Raw genomic sequence first — 24,524 nt, forward strand, 5'->3', positions numbered from 1 at the left:
TGTTTTGCCTCCAATAAGGATTAATTATATCTTTGTTGGGATCAAGTACAATGTACTGTTTAATTATTACAGAGAAAAAGGAAACCTTTTTAAAAAAGTTCATTATTTGCTTAAATTTGTGTAATTCAGAGCTTTCTGGATAACAGGTTTCTGGTCTATGGATCCCATACCTGTACAGCAAAGGAAAGATACAGCATGATTTGGTTGTACCCTAATGTACTAACATTGCATTTTTTAAGCACTCGGGAGCAGCACAGTGGCTCATTCAACTTGGTGCAGTGGATTTCTTCTCACAACTGCGGTCAAATGTAGAACCAGATCTTCAGGCAGTAGTGGATAGCATTTTGGATGGTTTGTTCCTTCTTCCTACAGAACTGGCATATAACAGTCAGGATTCCCCACATGAAGTAAAATCCTGGACATCACAAAAATATACAGGTACATTTCCATTTCTATCATAGCTGCCTTCTTGCATAAACATAAAAATCTGGATCTAGTAGAACTGGAGTACAATGTTTTAGCATTTTGGATAGGCTGCACAGTGCAACTACTGCAATGTATAATGAATATACATTGATCACCATGTTTGTAGATGAGGCTCACCTCTTCTGTTTTCGGTCGTGTACTGGTAACTCTGACATGCAATGGAGGAAAACTATATCTATCAGAACCATTTTATATGGGGGGATATGTTTCTGTATTTATTCTGTGATATTTGTGCGTTTCCTTGTCCAAGGAAATGGGTCCTGGTTGTGCTGGTTTGGCCAATGAACTTTGGTGCAGCTTTAGGAGAGTCTGAACAGTCTAAATAATAGTTTTGGGGTAGACACATGCAAATGTTCATGTCTTTTGCTAACAAAGTAAGGTTGTGAGGTCACCGTTACAGGGCAACCAATCGAGCAAATCTTTCAGTTGAAGGGAGACTTTTCTTAAGTATCATACTGTTTAGAGATTTCTTGTTGGTCTTCATGGCTGTTTTACTTACTTTACTTTAACAGAAAATCTATCTTTCAGAGCACTTTATTATACTGTTAGTTCCTGAATATGAGATCATGTAAAACCAATGGTAAAGGCCAGTAGAGTATAAGAATATAAAAAATGTTATTACATCATTCATTTCTTTTTAGCTTTACAGCAAGAAGGCAGCTTGACTGATGGATATTTTCAACAAGTGCTAACTTTGCAAACTTCAGAAAATTCACCAGAAGAAACTGCAGGTTTACTTTTCAATTCTGTTTCAATAATAATGTAGCTATACTGACTAGTAAACTTTTAAAGAATATACTTTTCTCTCTCTAAAAGCCAGGTCTACTAGGCACCCTTTGCATTCTCATTAATAGTGCTTGTTTTGCAATGACCATCCAAACAGTTCAGTGTTCTCCTCAGCCTGTTATTGCATCGCCATCTGGCTTTGTCACTGCTTCCACATTACTTGTCATAATAGAACACTTTTCTCACAAGCTGGTAGGATTAAAAACTGTTTTCAGAAGTACACAGTCCTATCAGCTTCAGTAATATAGTGTTCTGTTAATGGCAGGCAAGTTGGTGTCTTTAAAGCATGTGACTGTTTATTTATATAGACTATCCAGTCATTTTCTACACTTGCAGAAATTTTGTTTCTGGAGAGAACACTGCTACTCCTTCCTGCAGCTGAAACTGCCTTATGGTTGTGTGGGTCAATGACCCTGGAAATCAAGAAAAAAACTTATGTTTTGGTTAATAATCTACATGCACTTATTTTAAGTTATTTCTCTTTAAAAGTCCACTTGTGTTGTTCTTTTATTCTGCTTGCTACCTAGTTGCTAAGGTAATTATGACTTATTAACCATAGCAGATAAATCATAAATGTTTCCGAACATAATATGTACATATTCTAAAAACTACAAAATAAAAAATGAAGACTTAAAGGGGTTATTCACCTCCCAAATACTTTTTTCAGTTGAGTTGTTTTCAGATTGTTCATCATAACCAAATACTTTCTTCAATTGCTTTCCATCTTTTCTTTTTTTTTACTGTTCTCCCAAAACTGAAGTATAAAGTTTAATGTTTCTGGTGTTACAATCTGGCAGCTCAGTGATCCAGGAGCATTCTGAACTGTTACAATTTGCTACATTTCTTTGCAGTATCTTTGGAATATTAGCAACTATTGTATCAATTCTAACAGCTGCCTTTAATGAAACTCATGAATTCAGTTCAGCAGGGACAAAGATAACAAATGTCCTTCCCTCCCAGAGCTGAAGGTGACAAATGAAACTTTACACTTTTACACTATTATAAAAATGGCCACAAATAGAAAATAGAAGTAATTAGAAAAAGTATTTATTTCTGGTGATTATCTGAAACCAACGTGACTGAAAAAAGTGTTTGAAAGGTGAACGTCCCCTTTTAATGCAAACTCAATTTTAAATTAAGAAAATGGTTAGTGACTGGGGGTTAGTGACTGGGGTGACTAAACAAAAAAAAAAAACCCTGTAAATTTGAAAAAATGACTCGACTTAAAGGGACTGTAAACAATCCTGTATAATGTGGATTTGACTTTATTCAAATTATATAAATATTGTACTTCAGTTTTAAAGTTACTACCATGTAGACCTGTAAAAATATTAGTATTATAAAGCTATCCAGAACTAAGCCCATATAAGGATCTACATTGTGTACTCATACTTATTTTTCTTATTTCACTTCAAACAGCAAGTCACTGTCCAGTTAAATGTCTGAAGTTTTCTACCTTTCCTTGGTTGCCATTAACAACAACAGATAAACATGTGCTCTCATCAAATGAAAGGTAACCTAAATTAGTTATGTAATTTCATAAAATTACTTTTATATATTGTTTTTTAAGCAGATTGTAGTCTTTGTGGCTGACTTGAATTGTAGTATTGTGGACCAGGTGCAGCAGTCCAAAAACACCTCACTATGAAGCTGTGAAGCAAATGCTGAAAATCTATCTGGGTGCTTATATTTGGTAGGCTTTCTTTAACAGAGAGAGAAGATGAGACCTGCAGAATTTAGGTGTCACAATATGAGTGAGTTATTTACTTTATATGTGCATATACTGTATGTGCACCCACATTTTCTTTCCATCCATTCATCCATAAATACTATTTCTGTTGTAAACTTTAATCTCACATTTTGCTAAATCTGCTCCATAGTGTCAGCAAGCAATAAGCAGTGGTGGAAACCACTTGAAAATTTTAAGATGTTCATCAGTATCTGAAGGGCCACAGGCTTGCATCTGTATAACAGGCACTGGCATTCATTTTCATGTGGTTCCTCTCATTATGTAGAAGAGGGAAACTTGAACTCTTAACAGCAAAAAAATATAGTTCATGAAAGAAACTGTCTTATATCCACTGTTTTTACTTCCACTAACAACTGAGTTTGTCTGCAATTAGGAGTGCACACTTTCCATTTAAGCAGCTCTTCTGTCCATTAGCTTCCAAAGCACCTTCTGCATTCAAGAACTAAGGGCGCAGTTCCTGTTTAAGTTAGCTGTTGTATGTTTGTTTTTGTTATGTAATTGTTTTTTAATTCTTTGCCTACCTATTCTACTTTTTTCCATCTTGCAGTTTAAAATGCTGTATGTTTCTCGGCGTCACTAACCAAGTCTACAGTTACTGTTACCTTGTCATCTCTCTATTCAGACCCTCTGCTGTTCATCTTCCAGTCTGTCACTCAAACTACTCCCTGGGTGTCACGTTAAATGGCACCATAGCCACCAGGTAGCTGCTCAAGTTCTGAAACTGGAGATTAAAACATCAAAACAAAAAAGCTAATTCTAAAACCGCACAAATTACCAGTTGTGAATTTTTTAAACACTGTGGACAATCCTAGTAATGGATAAATCTCAGGGACCATATTCCTAACCTGCTAATTTATTTTGTATCACATTTTGCAATATAAGTAAGCATGGTAAGAGTCAGAGGAAAGGGAAAATACTGGTGCTTTGCTGACTGTTTTAGTCCTATTCAATTGTTTTCTATTTTAAGCTTCAAACCAAAGTCTGCCATAGAAATGGAAATTTAAAAGGTACCCTATTTTATGTTGGATCTTGAAGTCGGTGTGCATACATTTAAAGGGGATGTAAAGGCAAAAATATAAAATCCCATTTTTACTTTCTTTAATGAAAAAGAAATATATCTCCAATATACTTTAATAAAAAAAAAAGTCTACTGTTTTTATAATAAACCTGACTGTACGCAGTGAAATTCACCCTTCTTTTACTGCTGTGGATAGGAATTGTCAGACGGTCCCCAACTGCTGTACAGGTAAACGATAATACTTTCAAATGGCTGGGGGAGCCACCCCCATTTCTTACTTCCCAGATCTCCAGCAGCATTGTTGGATTCCCTGCAGAGATTTGTATCCAGAGACTCAGTTCAGTCTTTATATTCTGATTATTAATCAGTTTTGCTGTATTGGTTTCTATGGCAGATATTATTTGACTTGTGCTGTTTTGATAATTTATGACGATCCCTAAGCTTAACCTCCCAACTGAAGCCTAGACCACACTGAGTCTTGATATTGCAGAAGTTACAAGATGACAGCCCCCTGCGCCAACTTTGAAAGCATAAATCATTTGTCTTATTAGGCTGCTGGTGCAGTAAGTTCATGTTTATATTTAGTATACAAAATACAGCATTTCTAACATTATTCTATTTTAGACTTTAGTTGCCCTTTAATGTTGTTTTTTCTACTTCATAACGTTAATTTCAGCTCTTTAAGAAGCAATAGCCAGAGCTTAATATGGAGAAGTTGCCAGCTGCTGCAGGATGTTGTTATGCAAGACTTTCCTCCTGAAATTTTTCTTCAAAGGCCAAAAATTGTACAGGTTAGTTTAGGGGAAACCACTTGATTCTCTTGTTTGGTGATACTGTGTATTTTTACTTTGCACATCAATAGGCAAAGACACTTTATGACCTAATGCTGACATCTTCAACTTGTGGCTCACCAGTAGTTTCTGAATTACAATGCCCATGACAGAATGATTTCCGAAGCATCTGGAAAGCCACTGGTTTAATGATTTATTTATTTGTTTAAAGCAAGTTACTTTAGTGATGCATCGTTAAAAATATGAATGTTGAAGTGCAGCTTCCATGAATCTAACAATCAATGGCTTGATATCTCTATGTATGTTCATACCACTTTAAATAATTATTTCGTAGGGCTTTCTATCTCAAGGGACTTTAATTAAAAAATGTACAATATTCAAAATGTGCACCATAATAAAGTAGCACATTCTTTTTTTTTTTTTTGCTCAATAGGACGCTTTATTAAAACAAGTTATTGACATAACAGTTTTAACTTCTTATAAAAAGTACAGTTGTTTAAAGTCATAAACGTTGGTACCCCTTATACATCACCAATTTATTCTTATCCAACTTTATTTGTCTCACCCCCACTTCTCTCCTTGGTCAGACTAGGACTGTTTCTGGGGCAGTGTCGTATAACTCCACAAAGCTGTTCTAGAATCTCCAGATTTGAATGTATTTGAGCATTTGACCTCTTTTATCTAGTACAATCCGTTCCAGGGATGCCAAGTTCTCCAAGTTTACAGCTTATTGCTGTGGGCTAGAGGTTCTAGGGACCCATTTCATCTGTCTTCGCGTTGATGAGAGCAGTGCAGGCATTGTTGGTCGACCTGATTTCCAGCATGAAATCCCGAGGTGTCTGCTCCTCAGAAGGTGTAATTATCACCTGTATTTGCTCCCTTTTGCCACTGGGTCCAGGTTCCCCATCCTCTTTCAGGATTCACTTGCTGTGCGGTATGGCCCTTGTCGCCGCTATTTTGTGGGGATTTGCAGGCGTACTTCTCTAAGTGGGCTGTGCTGACCCATTAATTCTCTCTGCAGTAATGCTTGCCAGTTAGGTTCCTCCAGCTCAGTTTTTGGGAAGTTATTTCGTGTTATTCAGGATTTTATGACTGGTTTGCTGCAGAGCTCTTTTAGGTTTGTGCTATCATGTCAGTGGTCATACCACGCCCCCAATAACACATTCTTTAAGCAAAAGTACATGGCAATTGCAAGGGTGATAACCGAGAAGGACTTTTATGGTTTTATGAATATTGAACTCTTATGAATAACATGAATATTGAACTCTTATGAATAACATTTATTTTATTGTATTTTTTGTGTTTCAGAGCCTACTGTCTTTACTTGGACTTGCATCAGAAAAAGATGGTCAGCAACATTTGGCATCACAGTCTATTTCATGTCTATCCCAGTTATGTACACAGCTTAGAAATAGATTTAGTTTTCACAGGGATCCAGATTTTTTAAGTACAAAGCAAGGTAAGAATTACAAATAAAATCTTTCTTTATGACGTTGAGTTAAGGCCTTAACATGTAATTTTATTTTCTTTAATGTGAAGACATTTGGTTTAATTTACAAGATTTGATTTAAGGTATTTTAACATCTGACAGTTAACTGTAATTCTGGTCTGAGGCAGTTAGTGGTAATTGGTCAGCATTAAAACTGTTCTAAAAAATACTCTACGTCAGTCACTCAGTAAGTCCAAAAAGTGGCAAGCCTTATACACCTACACAGGGATCATATTCATATGCTGTGCAGGCACAAAACATGTAAGGTTTGTCTATTTTTTCATTTTTATTTATGTAAGTAAAACATTAAATATTTATTGGGTATAGGTTGGTGTGTCTGTTTTAGAACTATATGTTATATATTTTCCCTTGCTGAATAATGGTATAATAATGCACCCATTCAATCATTATATTCTACCCTACTTACATTTTTGCAGCTTTTTGTTATTCCCTGTTATGGTATTCACATGATGAGATCAAAAAGAAAGACTTACACTCGCACACCCTGGCCGTCCAGACTTAAGCGACTCCCAGGTGCTCGATGCCAGAGGGAATGGGCAACCTCAAAAACAACGTAGAAATAGGACACACCGGCACAACATGGGTAATTCCAGCAGGTAAAACCTTGCTCGTTTATTGCGGATGCAACGTTTCGGGGCGTGACCCCTTTCTCTAGGTCTGCTTGGGGGACACAGGGACAGTGGGGTATAGCTGGAACCACTAGGAGGCAGGACACAATAAAAAAATAGAAACTTGACCCCTCCTCCTCCTGCTATACCCCTCCTCTGTAGGCAGAGACACTCAGTTTCGTTGTGTCCTCAGGAGGTTAGGACCGTCTCCTGCATTCAGGAGTATTTTACTATTTATTTTGCTCTTTTATTTTTATTTCACTACAATTCCTTCAGATGATATGGAGCTGGACAGCTACACTGAGTAGTCTGATCCATTACTTGAGGATGTCACCGGGGTCTCTTGTGCTGTGCACTGACCATCCAGCATTGATTCCCTCCCTCTGACATACAGAGAGAGGATGCGCTGGCCGGGACACAGGGCTGAGGTATAGCCAGGTTCATCCCGTTGCTCAATCCTCCTTATATGCCCCAAGGATCCCTACACTACAGTCTGGGAACTCCTGCCGTGGCTCATTTAAGGTAAGCATATATCCTTAATAGCAGCCTATTCACTCTCTGAGCCCCCCTCCCCCTCTGCACAAACCATCTGCCTTGCACAGCAGTATAGGAGACTTTGTTGCAACCTGCAGGTCACTAGTTCAGACCCAGGCAGTATGTTAATCAGCCTCCAGCAAACACACAGGCACTTGATAAAGGGCTTCTGGCCTGAAACATGTTGTGTACAATAAAGAGCACCTAGCAGCAAGGTCTGCCTTTTCACCTGCTTTCTCTCAGTTCTCTAACTAATTGGTTAATTTCCTACACCTGGAGCGGGTGTGGCTACTGAGATTGAGAGCACAGCTGCCAAATCCCCAGTCATCTCAACAAATTGTCCAGAATGGGAATGGCACTTATGTTTCCTACTGTCCTCACTGTCAGCAGCACAAGAGAGTTATTGTGGGCTTAGCACCTGTTGCGCACCACTATTTTACAAGAGACTTCACCAAGGCTGTCTTTCACTCTACCTGGGGAGGCAACGGCTGGGGCAGATTTTGCACTTACTGTATGTGCACCCTGTGTGCAACCCAAAAAGTGCGCGCCAGTGCCTTATACACCATTTTTCTAAGGTGTGCGTCTGCACCATATGTCACTGCTAGGGGAGGGGCCATTCTTCGCACTCTCCATTGTGCGCACAGGCAGTTACTTCCCATTGATTCTGGAGGAGGTTCCATTACTAGCAGACTCACCACACTGGGCAGAACTCTTTCCCAGCTTCTCTGCAGCGCAGCCCCCCCCCCTGTTTATACTAAGAACACAACAGGGCAGTACTTCTGACACAGTGGGGTTTTTAGCTAATGCCACAGGGCAGCAGGCTTTGTAATTACTGTCTTATCAGCCTTTACTCCCCTCCAAGGCTTTACTCCCAGCAGTACCCTGGGGAGGCATTTTCAGTTATATATATATCCTACATTATATATATTGTTAACTTAATTCCTCTCTTACAGGAACAGCTTGTGTACACCATGTCTGAAGGTACAGGTGATAACCTTTTTTCCAGGCCAGCAACTACTTCATCAGTTAAGTATTTAGCTTGTGCCAAATGCCGCATCTGGTCACAAGGACCCTCTGTGTTCCACGTGCAAGCCACCTGATGCAGTTTTGGAAACGTCAGAACTCCGTCCTCAGGTAAGCCAAGCCTCCCATGGAGACCCATCAGGCCAGCCCCGGGACTCCACCCCCCTGGACCCCCAGCCTCCCCCAGAATGGGCATCTAAGCTTGCCACCGGCATTCCTAAATTGGTGGAGTCCCGTGGCTAGATAAGCCTCGGCCTAAGCCTCCAAAATCTAGAGCCCCCTCTCCTTCCGAGGATGAGTGTGAGGCGGAGTCCATCACTACTTCATCCCTGCCGCCTGACTCCGAGGAGGATCCGGCTCTGTCTGATGGTGAACTATCTCACAGTTCCGACCCAGAGTAAGGGGAATCCCACAAACTCTCCTCCGAGGCCATTGATTCCCTCATTTCAGTATTGGAGACCCTTCACTTAAAGGAGCCTGAACCTAGTTGCAGTACCTCCTTGTTTAGGCGCAGCAGCAGGTCAGCAGTTCCTCACCTTCCTTTCCTCTCTCATGCTCAACTCGAGCAAATTATACAACAATGGGTCAAGCCAGAGGGATGTTTCCAGGCTAACTGCAGTTTTTCTCAAACTATATCTTTTTCCACAGGAACGGAAAAGTGGACCTCCCCACCTTCAGTGGACGCGCCTGTCTCTCGACTATCTAAGGACACTGCTTTACCAGTTCCTGATGCAGCCTCCTTCAAGTACTCCATGGACAAGAAGCTTGAGGGCATTCTAAGTTCCCTCTTCTCTGCTTCAGGTACCTCCCTTCGGCCTGTTCTAGACTCGGCTTGGGTAAGTAGAGCCGTCCAAACTTGGTCGGACGCCTTATGCTGAGCGATTGCCACAAGGGTCCCCCATGAAGAACTCGCTCATTTGGCCTCGCAAATCAAGGAGGCTGACTACCTATGTGAAGCCTCCCTCGATGCGCTACAGGTGATTAGCAGAACTTCAGCCGACTTGTCGGTATCGGTTCGCAGATCTCTCTGGATGAAGCTGCGGACTTGTCTTCAAAAAAGTCTCTCACGACACTCCACCACCTGCAGAGGATGATTCAGTGGAAGGTCCAGGCCATCCTGGCAGTCCCGCAAGTCCACGTCTGCATTACTCACCCCTTCTTCCCTTCAGCGACTCAGCCGTAGGGGGGGAGACTTTGCAGGTTTGACGACTCCTGGAAGAATCGGACTCAAGACGCCTGGGTACACAAGGTCGTGAGTCAGGGCTACCACCTAGAATTCGCTTCTCTCCCGCCCCGCCGGTTCTTCATGTCCAGATATCCTCAGGGGCATCAAAAGGCTCAGGCACTGCACGACGCGATCGGCAAGCTTATCCGTTCAGAGGTCATCATCCCTTTTCCGACTGAGGAGAGATTCCGAGGCTATTACTCAAACTTGTTTGTAGTTCCCAAGAAGGATGGATCTGTTTGGCCAATCCTGGACCTCAAGGAACTCAATACTTTCATTCGACCGCGAAGGTTCAAGTTGGAATCCCTCAGGTCTGTCATCGCGGCCCCAATTTTCGGTCCCCATCAGAGATTCTTGCGATTTGCCTTCCAAAATCGCCACTTCCAACTCACAGACCTTCCCCTTGGCCTGAACTCGGCCCCTCGTGTCTTTACCAAGATCATGTCGGTGGCCACTGCTCTAATCCGCACCAGGGGGATCTCCATAACTCCTTATCTGGACGATCTCAAGGCACCTTAATTTGCAGTGGCCCAGCAGGCGTTGCACTTCACCATGGTTCGATTACAGGAGTTTGGTTGGTTCATCAACCTGGACAAGTCCTCGTTAACCCCAAGCCAATCCATGGTCTTATTCTGGATGCAGTTCAACACCCAGACACAAACTCTACCAGTGACAAGGTCCAGCATTTGTGGACCCTCGTGCGGTCTCTCCTCTCGAAGTCCCACACTGCGAGATTCTACATGAAGGTGTTGGGAGTCATGGTTTCGATGATAGAATCAGTTCCCTTCACCCAACGTCACCTCAGGGAGCTTCAGTGGAATATTCTTGCGGCCTGGAGGCACAAATCCCTTCTCCTGGAATTTCGTTTATCCCGCAGGACTCGAGTCTCTCTTCTCTGGTTGATGCAAACCAGTCACCTGACCAGGGGCAGACCTCTAGGGGATCCACAATGGTGACTGCTCACCACAGATGCAAGCCTCTCCGGTTGGGGAGCAGTGCAGAGGGTCGGTCAGCGCAGGGTCGCTGGTCTCTATCGGAACAATGTCTTCACATCAACCTTCTTGAGATACAGGCAATCCGACTCGCCTGTCAGCCATCTTCATTCCAGGTCTCTTAAACTGGGAAGCAGATTATCTCAGCAGACATCCCTAGATCCCTGCGAGTGGCCTGTAAAGGACAACATCTTCCACAATATCACTCAAAGATGGGGGACGCCAGAGGTCAGGTTCCCCCAGATCCTTGTGGCATCTCGATCACAATCGTAAAGTTCCTCTCTTCTTTGCAAGGTCCAGGGACCCTCTGGCGGCAGACGCCCTCACCTCTCCCTGGGACTTCCATCTTGCGTTCATTCCAAGAAAGATAAAGAAACTTCAGAGAGAACTCATACTCTCATCCTCATAGCTCCAACATGGCCCCGTAGATCCTGGGTCTAGGATCTAGTACATCTCTCAGTAGAGGAACCTTGGCCTCTCATCCTGGACCTTCTCCCTCAGGGTCCAAACCATCACCACTGTCCTGCCACCCTCAATTTGATGGCGTGGCTACTGAAACTGCGATCCTAAGACGGAAGGGGTTCTCTGACACTGTCATTCTACCATGCGTGCAGCCCGCAAACCGGTCTCCGCCAAGACGTACCATTGGGTCTGGTTCACTTTCCATTGGTGGTGCCAATGTAATGGTTTCAATTCACTGACTTTTTCCACTCCACTCCTTCTGGCCTTATACAGGAGGGACTGTCCCTGCACATGTCCCTCGGATCACTGAAATCTCAGTTTTCGGCACTTCCATCCTGTTCCAAAGACCTCTCGCCTTGTTCCCAGATGTTAGGATTTTTCTTCAGGGAATGGCCCACTTAAAGCGCCCGGTACTTTCACCGGTGTCAAATTGGGACTTAACCCTAGTCCTACGTGCCCTGCAACACGCTCCCTTTAAACCCATGGATTCACTTCAGTGGCTCACATGGAAAACAGTTTTTTCTGCTGGCTATTGCCTCAGCACGGAGAGTATCTGAGATCTCTGCCCAATCCTGTAGGTCTCCTCTGTTGACCTTCCACAACGACAGGGCAGTACTTCATACTTCTCCCTCTTTTCTTCCCAAGGTGGTTTCCACTTTCCACCTCAACCAGGAAATTACGATTCCTACCTTCTGCCCATCCCTTTCCAATGCGAAGGAAGCAGCACTGCACACCCTCGACCCCGTTAGGGCCCTCAAGTTTTACCTGCACCGGGTCGAGGACATCCGTCTATCGGACTCCTTGTCCTTAGACCACCATATCCTGATGGATAAAGCAGGCCATCCAGAGATCCTATTCATCACAGGGTCAGGTTCCCCCAGATCAATCAGGGCACATTCCGCCAGAGGGCTTTTCGAAAATAAGCCTCAGCGGAACAAGGCTGCAACGTGGACTTCAATCCATACTTTTGCCAAATTTTACCAGTTTGGCACCTTGTGGCATCTGACACCCACTATGGCAGGAAGGTACTTCAGGCTGCAGTGGCTGGTTCCACGTAGGCCTCTACTTCCCGCCCTAGATTCAGGGGACAGCTTTGGTACGTCCCCACTGTCCCTGTGTCCCCCAAGCAGACCTAGAGAAAAGGAGATTTTGTGTACTCACCGTTAAATCTCTTTCTCTTCAGTCGCTTGGGCGACACAGGGCTTCCCTCCCTGAATAGAGGCCTTCTCTTGGCTTCAGACTGTTCTTCTTGTAATTAGTTATCAGATTTTCTGTTGATTATTGATAACCTCCTGTTTCTCCTTTGGTACGAACTGAGTGTCTCTGCCTACAGAGGAGGGGTATAGCAGGAGGAGGAGGGGTCAAGTTTCTATTTTTTTATTGTGTCCTGCCTCCTAGTGGTTCCAGCTATACCCCACTGTCCCTGTGTCCCCCAAGCGACTGAAGAGAAAGAGATTTAACGGTGAGTACACAAAATCTCCTTTTCTCAAGCTTGAGAAAGGGGTCACGCCCCGAAACGTTGCATCCGCAATAAACGAGCAAGGTTTTACCTGCTGGAATTACCCATGTTGTGCCGGTGTGTCCTATTTTTAATTCACACGATGAGGCCAAAATTGCAACATTTCTGGTTTTTGGGTACATTTGTACATAATGGGAGCAGTTCTAATTAGAGCAAAGTTATAAATCAGTTAAATCTGAGTTCCATCTGACAAGGCTTAATCTGTAGCAGCATCTTGCCTGTTCAATGGGGAACCATTTTAATATTTCATGGTGATGTGCCCCTGTCAGAGCTGAACCCAAGAAACAGCCTTGTGAGCAGAGAGTGTCCTCTATGCCACCTTATAATAATTAATGTAAAAATAGCTGTCAATCAGAATATTGATTTTATTTCTCTTAAAGGTGAATGTAAAGCCTAGCATTGAGAACTTTTCTATTATATTACTAACATTTACTGGGCAAATCAAGTTTTCTCCAAGGCTTTGCATTTAAATCAAGCAACAAACTAATTATTAGTTTATATCTGCAAAAAGCATTCCTTTTGAAGAGTAAAATGCACATAAAAAAAGCAAGAATTTATCACCTGTATTTTTTTTTTTTTTTTACCTAAAATACAGGTATCATGGCTAAAGCTTATAGGAGAATGCAACTTTTTTTTTTTTAAGGATATTGTGTATTTTATCAAAAACTACTGTCACTGATTGGACCTGTTATGTTGGCTCATAAAATTATGAACATCGTAACTCAGAACACTTCATATTTAAATAATAATTGTCCTTGTTTTCGGAATTTTTCAGAAATCGTTTCCCATAATTCTTTTGCATCGTACTGCAATGGTGCACAGGCTAATAATTCTCTAGTTTCTTCTCCTGAAAATGAAAACCTTAGACCATGTGTTGTGGGTCGTACAAGTCAGCGTCTTAGAGGAGATGGACAAGATTGGGATACAGCATCATCTAGGTAATCTTAGTGGGATAACTGGACAATATCCATGTAACTATTGCTTTAGCATACGTAAACAGAATTATTATGGCACATTCTTTCTCTTTTTAGTTCCTTAAGGGCAATGGCACACCAGGATATTAGTCACCCGCAGAAGCAGAGATTTATCGCTGGCAATTAATCTCCTGTAAAAGCTTTCCCACCGGCAATAATGTAAATCCCTGGTGCTAAAACACGTGTCACTTAAGTCTTCCAAAGTGATTTTGGAAGACTGAAGCGACACATGGGTTTTACCTCCAGCGATTCACATTGTTGCTATTGGGCAAGCTCTTACAGATTAGTCACCCGCAGAAGAAGAGATTTATCGCTGGTGATTAGTCTCCTGGTGTTCTATTGCCCTAAAGGAAACGGGTACCACACAATGCTCCTCATTTAGGTTATAATAATGGATGACTGCACTTGATACAAGGTTAACTGACCCACTACATGCCACCAGCACTTACCATCAGGGTTCTTTCTTTTTTTCGGGAAAAGCACTTGTATGGGGGAGCATTTGTTTTGAAGTATTTAGCACTTTGTTCTATCACCATTATTATGTCTAATATTTATTAATACTGTATTTTCAAGTGAGAGTAGCACTCAAGCCCACGGACCCTCCAGGTCTCATTTGTCCCCAATGGATATAGGACTCTTGGAATCTCCAGAAATAGAACATGAAGATACTTTAGAGCTACAGTTTCAGCAGTTGAGCCTTCCTCAGTTTTGTGTATCACTTCTGGAAGCTGCTACACCTCTGCTTAAATCAGGTGAGGTATTATCATTGTATGGCTCCAGGTGAGAGTAATTGTCTTGAATTGCTGCTTTGAAATATGTACTATACCTACTGCCTATACTTGCACCTCTATCACCATTTTCATGTAAATTGGTATTCCACAGAGCATCTCTTCCTGCCATTTTCTGTGAGATGTTACATTCAAAAGCTTTTCCATTTCAAGTCTCAGTATCTTACTTTGAGCACAAATCAAACATTGCTGTATTTTTTTTTTTTTGGTGCCCTTTGGGAAAAGCTAGCCAGCATGAATATTGTAAAAAAAAAAAAAAAAAAAGCAATGTACTGCAGCTAATGCTCTTATTTATTAATAATTTTTAACTGTAGTATCATTAAAGGTTGGCATTTCAGAAATAGCAGGCCCAGCTTTTTAACCAAGATCTCTATAAAACAACATACATATTTTGACTGGATATGATACTGCCCATTTAATAGATGATGTTCCCTAGTACAGGTATAACACCTATTGTCCAGAATTCTTGGGCCCTGGGGTTTTCCACATAAGGGATCTTTCTGTAATTTGGATCTCCATACTTGAAGTCTGCTAAAAATATTTAAACCTAAACCCAACAGGATTGTTTTTACATCAACATGGATTAATTAATCCTAATATTTTAGTTAGGATCAAGTGCAAGGTGCATTATTTATGTATTTGTTGGGAATTTTATTTGTTTAAAGAAATGTCATAAACATCACATACAGAATTGAGAATTTTGAAGATTCAGCAGTGAGATTCTTGTGCTTTCCAACCAGATGATCCATATGTTTCATTTAACAGAGCTCCTATAATATAGTATCCTAGGTAGATCATCTTTTTTCAGAATATCTAATTGTTCTAATTTTTTTTTTTAAAGTACGGTAATATTTTGTGTTGTTTTGCAGCTTTCCTTTTTTTTAGGGTTCATTGTTTGAATTTTTATGTGGGTTCAGTTATTATTAGAATGAGACGAATCTGTTCTGATAAACAATCTGTATGTTTGAAGATTTTTCTTTTGATTTACACTCTGAAATGCACAGACAGGAAGAAGCAAATAATGTGTATTCTTGAAATGCTCCGAGAAAATATAATCCTGCTCAGTGAGACTGTTTCAGAAAATGTCTGGGAAGATGAAAGCCTTATTGGGCAAGAAATGGTGAGATAACAAAATTTTGTTTATTGCAAGAATGCGGTTTTCACTAATTGCCTAACTGGGAATTACTGCATTCTCTTCTCAGTAAAGGCTTTGTCTTTTAGCTGCTTAGATTAGTTGACCAGCTATTATGCCGTAATTCTAGCAGCACATAACTTATTAAGCTTAGGTTAAAGAAAAGATGCGCAGAAAGCATTTGTTTGTGAAAGGCCTATCCAGCAGTGCATGTTTCCATGGAAACCACTGAAGGCAAATAAAAAAGACAATGTCAGTGTCAATAACACCTTTATCTCAAAGATTCTCTTAAAGGTTAGGCATGGACAAGAAATAAACGCTGATCTTAATTATGCAGTTTTTGACAGTAAAGTATAAACTCCAACTTCATGTGTAATTTGAGCTTTACAGTAATATTATTGTGTGCTTTTTTTATTTACTATTTTTTTTTTTTTTTCCTTCTCTTTTTAGAGACATAAACTTCTTTCCATCTTAGATACACTCGGGGATGCTATATTATATCATAAAAATAACAATAGTTCTGAGCAGCCCAGTTCTTCTCTTATGAGTCACAGAATGGCATTTATCAGCATCTCGCTTTTTACAATGCGCCTGCTGCAAAGCATTCTCCCTGTGGAAAAGGTGAGTGAAGAACAAAAGCTTGAAAGGCAGAGCCATTTTAGACCTTTTTCTCAACATTGTTTGCCTAGCTGTAGCACTGCTCATCTCTTGACTGCAGATTAATGGCTGAGAACCAATGTGACACTAGACTTTACCCTGCTGAAAATAACCTTTTCACTATCACAATAGCCCCCATGTGCAATGTTGAGAACATCACTGTAGGTCTGGAAACAAGGCTCTTCTCAAATTAGACCGGGTTCCCTTCCGGATGGGCAGTGTTGGTGACGTTTACATGGTCATAAAAGTGAATCAACCTGAGTATACACAGGTTCTCATGGTTTACTTGGTGATTTGAATTGCAGCTTCCTGACATCCACTCATGCTTCTACAGAAAAAACAATTTTCTTTAGGACTTATCCCAAATCATATTTTCATTCTCAGCATTGCTTGGGATCAATCAGATTATACGTGTTTGAACATTTAGTCAGTGATGACATACTAAGTTAGGTTGAAAAAAAGACCCATACATCAAGTTCAAACCTTTTAAGTCTGTGGGGACACGCGTTTCGTGTCCCCACAGGACACTTAATCATATGACACAAAATGCGTCAGGCTATTATTTTTATTATTTTATTTATACAAGATGTAAATAAAGATTTTTGTATTACTTTATAAAAACTTGTGGACTCCTGGATTCTACTAACTCACTAACTTTTTTTGAGTTCCGGAATGGTGCCTGCTCGTCGTCTTGGGTTTTATATGCAGTCCCTGGATCAACTTGTACTATGAGCTATCGTCCAAAACCCTGTATTCCCTCACTTGCTAAAAAGCTATCCAACCCTTTTTTCAGCCAGTGTGACTGACATCAAGTTATAGGATAAGTCACTGGCCCCCAAGCCTGAGCTCTTCCCTTATGCAACTGTCCAGTTCCAGAATACAGATTGAGCAGTCCTAATACTTTAATCAGAATTAAATCTGATCAAGGCTAAATAACTTTCCAAGAGTAAACAATTGTATAATAAAAAATCATACATTTAGTTGGAAAGCTGTTATTTGGAGTTTTTTTCCCTTACACTCATGCAAGCATAGGTGTAAATTTTGGATTCATTACAAAATGTTCACTTGCCTGCTACATTGCATACTTGGAATGTATGACAATGTTATTTCTGTTTAATATAGATCACCAGCCGAATCATTCCAGTAGAGGTACACATCTATGGACATTGAAAGGGTTTTTTTTTTTTTTTTTTTGTGTGAAAAGTTTCAGAAGCAAAATTTATGATCATGATTTTAGAAATCAACCTTAGCAAATACTGTAAAAAGCTATCGCTATTTTATTTTTCTGTTTGATCAAAAGGTAGATACTTTAAAAGGGAAAGGGGAATTGTCTACATTTTGGGGCAGATTTATTAAGGGTCAAATTGAAAAATAGAATTTTCGATTTTTTTTTTTTTTTTTTTTTCGTGTCAAAACTGTAAAATTTAACTAGGGAATTTTACAAACTCAATTCGAGTTTTAAAAAAAAAAAAAATCTAATTCGATTTTTGAGATTTATCATACTCTGGCCCTTAAAGGAGAAGGAAACCCTTTCGGCGCAAAACCCCTCCCCCCGGCCTACCCCCCCGTGGCAAATGCCCCTAACTTGTTGGTCACCCCTCTTGCCGAGTTCAAGGGCGCCATCTTCGTCCGAGTGATCGTCTTCCTGTACTGATCAGCGTTTGGCGGCGCATGTGCAGTAGGAGGCATTTGCTGGTTGGATCTACTGCGCATTTGTCCGAATTTCACAAAGTTCCCGATTTCTTTTTTCTGGAAACTTTGTGACTTTCGGTGCATTCACAGTAGATCCAACCGCCAAATCCCTCCTACTGTGCATGCGCTGCCAAATACAAGAAGAAGAGCGATCGGATGAAGATGGCGCCTGTGAACTCGGCAAGAGAGGACCTGCATGGAGGGGTGATTAACAAGGTAGGGGCATTTGCCAGGCGGGGGTAGGCCGGGGGTGAGGAGGGAGGGGGGCCTACGGGGGAGGGGTTTTGCGGCAATTTTTTTTTTTTTGCGGAGAAAAAACTTGAATCGAGTTTAGTCGAATTCGAGTTTTACATATTAATTTTTTTTAAAACATTTTACAATATTCAAATTGAGTTAAATCAAATTCATGTGAGTTTAAAAAAAACTCACATGAATTCAAAAATGAAATGAATATGGCTAAACTGATAAGCTGATGTCAGTCATACTGGCTGAAAAAAGGGTTGGATGGGTTTTTAGCAAGTGAAGGAATACAGGGTTTTGGACGATAGCTCATAGTACAAGTTGATCCAGGGACTGGTCTGATTGCCATCTTGGAGTCAGTAAGGCATCCCCCCCTCTAAAGCAAATTGGAGAGGCTTCAAACAGGTTTTTTTTTTTTTTCAACTAGCAGTTGGGCAAATATATAGACTTAAAAGGTTGAACTTGATGTATGGGTGAGATTGACCTTTACTAAATATGCCTCTTTATGTAGAAATTACCCATAATTCTTTCTGTAAAATGATTTTTAGGTTTCCTTGATTTACTGTGTTGTACTTCAGAAAATTATTTAATTTCAATTAGTGATGTTTACTGCAGGTACTCTTAACACAAATAATTCTGTTTTTGAAAAAAATATATTTTTCAGTTTTTGGGGCGTTGATTCCAGCTTAGCCAATTAAAGGACTGATCAAGCTTAAAGGAGAAACAAACACTTTACCAAAAAAAGATATCTAGTTTCCTTAAGTGATAATGTTATTTGAGTAGTTACAACAGGTAGTTTGGGGCCTTGGCAAACATACTTTAAATTCTGAAAAAGGGAGACATTTATTATAACATTTATATAATCAAATGACACATCACAATTTCATAGCACTGAGAAGGATATTTCAAATTGTATTCATATAATAATCTTCCATGTATGTGTTGTAAATAAGGATGCACGGAATCCACTATTTTGGATTCGGCCAAACCCACATATTCTTCACAAAAGATTCGGCCGAATACCAAACCAAATCCAAATTTGCATATGCAAATTAGGGGTGGGAAGGGGAAAACATTTTTTGCTTCCTTGTTTTATGACAAAAAGTCATGCAATTTCCCTCCCTGACCCCTAATTTGCATATATAAATTTGGATTCATTTCGGCCGGGCAAAGGGATTCGGCTGAATCCGAATCCTGCTGAAGAAGGCCGAATCCTGAATTGAATCCTGGATTCGGTGCATCCTAGTTGTAAAATTAACATTTTGTCTTTGTAAAGTTTTCGACATTTACATTTTACCAGAGTAAAACATCTGTTTGTAAAATGTTAGAAACTTTCAGTGTATAAAGCACAGAAGTTTTTCATCCCCTGGAATCATGCTGAATAGAAGCATACTACTGCCCTCTGCTTGTCCTTTTGCTGTATGCAGTCAACTAGTTTCTCGCCTGTTGTGAAGCATGAAAATAAAACAATGGCCATAAAAACCTTTTATGTTTAATTTATTTTTCTTAAAATATTATACCTTAGTCCTTATATCACAACTACTGCAATACAGGTCAAAACGCTTCTTCTACTTTTTGATTCTATTAATGGTAGTTTAACAGTGCCTCTTGTTCAGTGGATTTATATTTGCTGCATGTTTGTTTGTTCCAAAACCGAAGGGGTTAGCGTACAACAGTTACATTTTGAAGAGCAGGCAAAAAAATCCTCATGTGAAAGGATTGAGCTTTACTCCAGTGATTTAAAAATAATGAGGATAGAATGGATTGGTTGATATTCAGCTCATATTCACAGTCATTGAAAATACATGCTGTGCTAAGCACATTAAGTCACAAAAGTGACTCCCTTTAGTGAGTTTGATTTCTTAAGACATTACAGTACAGCTAAGAATTATAATCGGCACAGACACTATCCAGTAGGAAGCTGAAAAACATACTGAACAAGCTTCTCAAATTGGTCCTTTAGGGAACTGTGTTGGGCACATTGATGGCAAGGTTTTATGTCTTTCTTGCAAAGAAATATTTTTTTTTCTGTAAAAAAAATTTGTAGTTTTGGTGTTAAATTAGTTATTTTGAAAATCTTTTTTTTTTTTTTTGTTTTGTTTTAATTTTTATTTATTCTTTGATTTCCTAAGGCAAATGATGTTCTGCCAGGAAGCTTGATGAATGCTTTGTTCCTTATATCTCTCGACCTGCCATTTCGTATGGCATATCCCAGCGTTCATGAATCTGTTATATCTTTTATGGAGCAGCTGAATTCTGAGCACTATAGCATTTATAAACAATCCTCAGAGACCGCATATTCAATTGAATGTGCAGCAACTTTTATGTTGTATTCTAAGAAAGAGGTATGTATTGGGCTCATTGTCATTTGGATGGTTTTTTATATGTCCTTACTTTTTTTTTCTTTTCTTTGAGCCCAAATTTAAAGGAGAAGGAAAGGCAAAAAACATAACCTATCTACCTCTAATGTACTCCTCAAGATCTCCTAAATCGCTAAAGTTTTAACTCACCCAGGCCAATTCTATCGTTTAAAATCCATCTTGTTGTTCTGCTCGCATTTGAAATAACGCAGGCACCATGTTTGTAAAGTCCCTGAAGCTTCCCTCTGCCTCTTCGCCTTGTTGTGCATGCGCAAAAAAAAAAAAAACTTCACCCCATGAGCGCTTAACTAATGAAGTTGCGCTCGTTCTTACTAAGCAGCTTGCACAGCTCCCCTAAGACATGCGAATAGAAATTCTGCTCTACGCGCCTCAAGGCTGCCTCTGGCAGTAGGGAGGATGACGCCTGCAGATTCAGTGATGTCACCCGTGTCACACACGCCAGTCTACGCAGAGCACTCATGCTTCCACATAACAGCAGGGAGACAACTTTCGAAACCCGAGTAAGTTATCAGTACACCAGTCTTAGGATAGAAAGGCATTTATTTTTTGCCTTTCCTTCTTCTTTACGTAGAGGGATCGTAAGACAATGGCAAAAAGCTAGTGTCTAATATTTTAAGTACTGTATGTCATTGTGTGCTGGGGTGTGGCGCTGATTATTTACCGTATGTGTGTTACTGTCCATAATGGGTCAATTGTTGTGCATCTGTGGGCTGACTGCTCCTTGGGGCCCTCTAGTTTGGAGGGACATGGTTGGGAGGGACAGAGGGATTAAAAAGGGTGGAGGAGTTTGTATGTAAAGCCTGAATTAAAGCCATGCACTAAAGAAATAACCATAGCTGGCACCAGTGAGGGAGTGGAATACCTATGGGTAGAGATTTCAACTGGGCTAAGGGTTGCAAAGCAAATGATCATTGTGTATGCTTTAAACCACCTCATATAAGTGACAAGACTTTTACAAATAGAAGCAACTTCTCAACTAGGTCAAGCTATTATTATGGGTGACTGCAATTATCCAGACATTGACTGGGGTAATAGGGTTGCCAAGACAGAAAAAGATAGTAGGTTTGTAAGTATTCTTAATGACAACTTTTTATTTCAGCTCGTTCAAGAACCTACTAGGAATAACTCTTTTGGATCTTGTAATAACTAATAATATTGAACTAATCTTTAGCATTTGTGTGGGTGAGCATTTAGGGAGTAGTGATCATAACCGTCTCTTGAGATTGTTAACAACTAGAGTAACTAGATGTTAAAACGTTATGCTGTATATGGGCATCTCTGCAACATATTAAGTGGGAAATGCTTTTCACTTGGTTAAACAAAAAACAAAAATGGGACCTTTTTAAATGCATGTCAGTATATTCCTATTGTAAGCAAGGAATGTTGTTGCAAAACAAAACCTGTGTGGTTCAGTCAAAGTGTTGTTGTTGAAGTGGGTAAGAAAAGACATGCTTTTAAGGCTTTCAAGTTGTCTGGGACAGCTGAAAAGTTTATCAGGTACAAGGATGCCAATAAATCATCAGACAAGTTAAAATCTACATGGAAAAGGGCATTGCAGCAGAAAGAATCCAAAATGTATTTTTTAAATATGTAAATAGTGAAAAAAATTAAGCAGGAAGGGATGGGATCCTTCATATCAGAGTAGGGTCAGCTGGTTTATGAGAACAGAAAGGCTAACTATTAAATTCTGATGCTAATTGCACTGGTTTCTGAGCTGACGTATAGTAATTGTCTGTATTGAGTACTAATCAGCCTCATTTTGTGACAATTATATTTTGTATATACAGTATATTGTGAGTTGGTCCCTAAGCTCAGGTAACTGACAGCAGCACAGAGCATGTGCAGTGAATCAACAGAAAAGAAGATGGGGAGTAACTGGGGCCTCTTTGGAGGCACATTAGTTATACTGCTAAAGGGCCATGGTTGCCTTGGGCTGGTACAGAAGCCAACATTCAATGTACAACATCTCCAGCTTATTTAGTTAGGTTTTAGTTCTCCTTTATTTTGGTCTGGAACATATTTGCACCTGGATAGAGAACTGGCTAAAAGATAGATTACCAAAAGTGGTGGTAAATGGAGCATTTTCTAATTGGACCAGTGTTGCTAGTGGAGTACCGCGGGGCTCTACACTGGAGGTGGGCATTGAAAGTACTGTTCAAATTTTTGATGATGGTACTAAATTGTGCAGAACTATAGGTTCCATGCAGGATGTTGCCACTTTGCAGAGTGATTTGACTAAATTGGCAAAAATAATATAATTTCAATTTACTGTATACACTAAATGGCATATAGTCTATAGTTAGTTTATGAGTATATAATGTACAAAATGGGGGTGTGCAAGCACTCTAAAGGCTAAGTATCAGGGCCGGAACTAGGGGTAGGCAGAGTAGGCACGTGCCTAGGGCGCAAAGCTAATCGGGCGCCAGGCACGTACCTGCTCTGTCGCCTACCGCGTGTCCGGTCCTGTGTCTCCCTGACTGGCGTCAGTAATTTCCGTTTTAAATGTGCTTGCGCGTAGTTTCGCGCATGCGTGCCGGCGCTTAGTTACGTGAATGCGTGCCGGTGCGTATTTTCGCGCCGGCGCCGTGCCCGGCCAGGTTGCCTAGGGCGCCTGGCAGGGTTGGCCCGGCTCTGCTAAGTATACTTAAGTATAATGGAAGTGCTAGTTTTAATACACATTCCCTAATCCCCTGTAAGTTTACAAAACAGGGGTTTTTAGTTAAAGGTATGATCATAAAGTTGAAAAGCCACCATACCACGTCAAGGTAAACCCCATATGGCGGTCCCTAACTTGTTTGCCTTTCGGCCATAGTATAAAAAGTCTTACTTCTCTGCATAGTAGCATCCGTGAATCAGTGTAGGTTGAACCTTGGTCGGCAATACATGCAGAGATATTATCGGCAGGCAATATTTTCTAACCTGTCCGATCGACCAAACGACTGATCTCCGCCGGACGAAAAATGTCGGGACTCTCCGCAAACGGTCCGAAAATCGGATAGTTGCGTCTATGGCCAGCTTACGTCTCTTTACTGCTGCAGTGCAGGTTGGAGTGAGGTCAACCCTACCTTTCACCCTAGGAGTTAATATAATGAAAACAGAGGCAAATCTGGTCAGGAGAACAATGAGCATGTAACAAAATAATAGCTCTCCCTGACACATCTGAAAGATCCAGCTTCCTGAACTGGTAGGGGATTCATGTTTCTTAGTTACTACCACTGTTCTTCTGGCAGAAAAACATTCTGTATTTTAGCAATTGGTAAAACTGCAGTCGTGTTTCTTGCAGGAAATGAAGCAACCAAAAATACCTTTACTCGGTTGCTCATCATTTTAAGACCAGTGGAGGCAGAAAAATATTATTGGTAGCACTTTCCAATTATTAAAGGATTTTATGCAGGCATTGGCAAGAATTTTACATTTTGCTTTTATATTTGCTTCAGATTGTTTGCTAAATATTTTACATAATCGCCTGGTAGCTTGTGTAACTGTCCATTTACTTTTATTAGGGGACAAAGGATTTTTTAGAATTGGTTGAACTGGCGGATAAGGCTCTTTCAAGCCTTCCTTTTCATAAACATTATCCTTTGGTTCAGAAACTCATTCAGATTTGCTCAGATATGTAAGTATCCTTTGTTTAGTATTTATATACACTTAATCATTTGTTGGAAAATGGGTTATTCAGGTTTGGGATCTGGCTATTTGTAAGCCTATTGTACAGAATGACACGCTAGCAATGTCACTAACTTCACGTGAGAATGGTTTGCGTTTTTACTTAAAAAAGTACAGTGCTTTGTTCCTGAAGTCAAATTTCTAGAGCAAAATATGTTTTCCAGCTGAAACCAGTAGATGTCAGACTATACCAATTAAATAAGAAACTTGCTTGCAGCTTGTAATTTCTGTTGGCCATGTGTTTTGTAAATGTTTTATTAATAAATTAATACAATTTATACAAGTTATTT

General features: G+C 40.3%; 1 protein-coding gene across 3 annotated transcripts in view; it reads left to right on the forward strand.

Moving 5' to 3' along the window:
- Positions 1-24,524, forward strand: part of rttn.S (rotatin S homeolog) — an 87,418-nt gene that overhangs the window by 9,048 nt on the left and 53,846 nt on the right. For 2 of the 3 annotated variants that reach the window (XM_041567781.1, XM_041567780.1), the window contains exons 4-15: positions 240-438; positions 1,128-1,217; positions 2,692-2,785; positions 3,645-3,722; positions 4,717-4,831; positions 6,140-6,290; positions 13,480-13,642; positions 14,252-14,430; positions 15,471-15,586; positions 16,049-16,219; positions 20,320-20,532; positions 24,072-24,184. In XM_041567781.1, coding sequence (XP_041423715.1) covers positions 240-438; positions 1,128-1,217; positions 2,692-2,785; positions 3,645-3,722; positions 4,717-4,831; positions 6,140-6,290; positions 13,480-13,642; positions 14,252-14,430; positions 15,471-15,586; positions 16,049-16,219; positions 20,320-20,532; positions 24,072-24,184 — 1,682 coding nt within the window. The remainder of the gene's footprint in view (positions 1-239; positions 439-1,127; positions 1,218-2,691; positions 2,786-3,644; positions 3,723-4,716; positions 4,832-6,139; positions 6,291-13,479; positions 13,643-14,251; positions 14,431-15,470; positions 15,587-16,048; positions 16,220-20,319; positions 20,533-24,071; positions 24,185-24,524) is intronic. The other variant, XM_018223613.2, reaches the window with a different exon arrangement.

This window comes from Xenopus laevis, chromosome 6S, assembly GCF_017654675.1.
Source record: "Xenopus laevis strain J_2021 chromosome 6S, Xenopus_laevis_v10.1, whole genome shotgun sequence".
NCBI classification, from domain to species: domain Eukaryota; kingdom Metazoa; phylum Chordata; class Amphibia; order Anura; family Pipidae; genus Xenopus; species Xenopus laevis.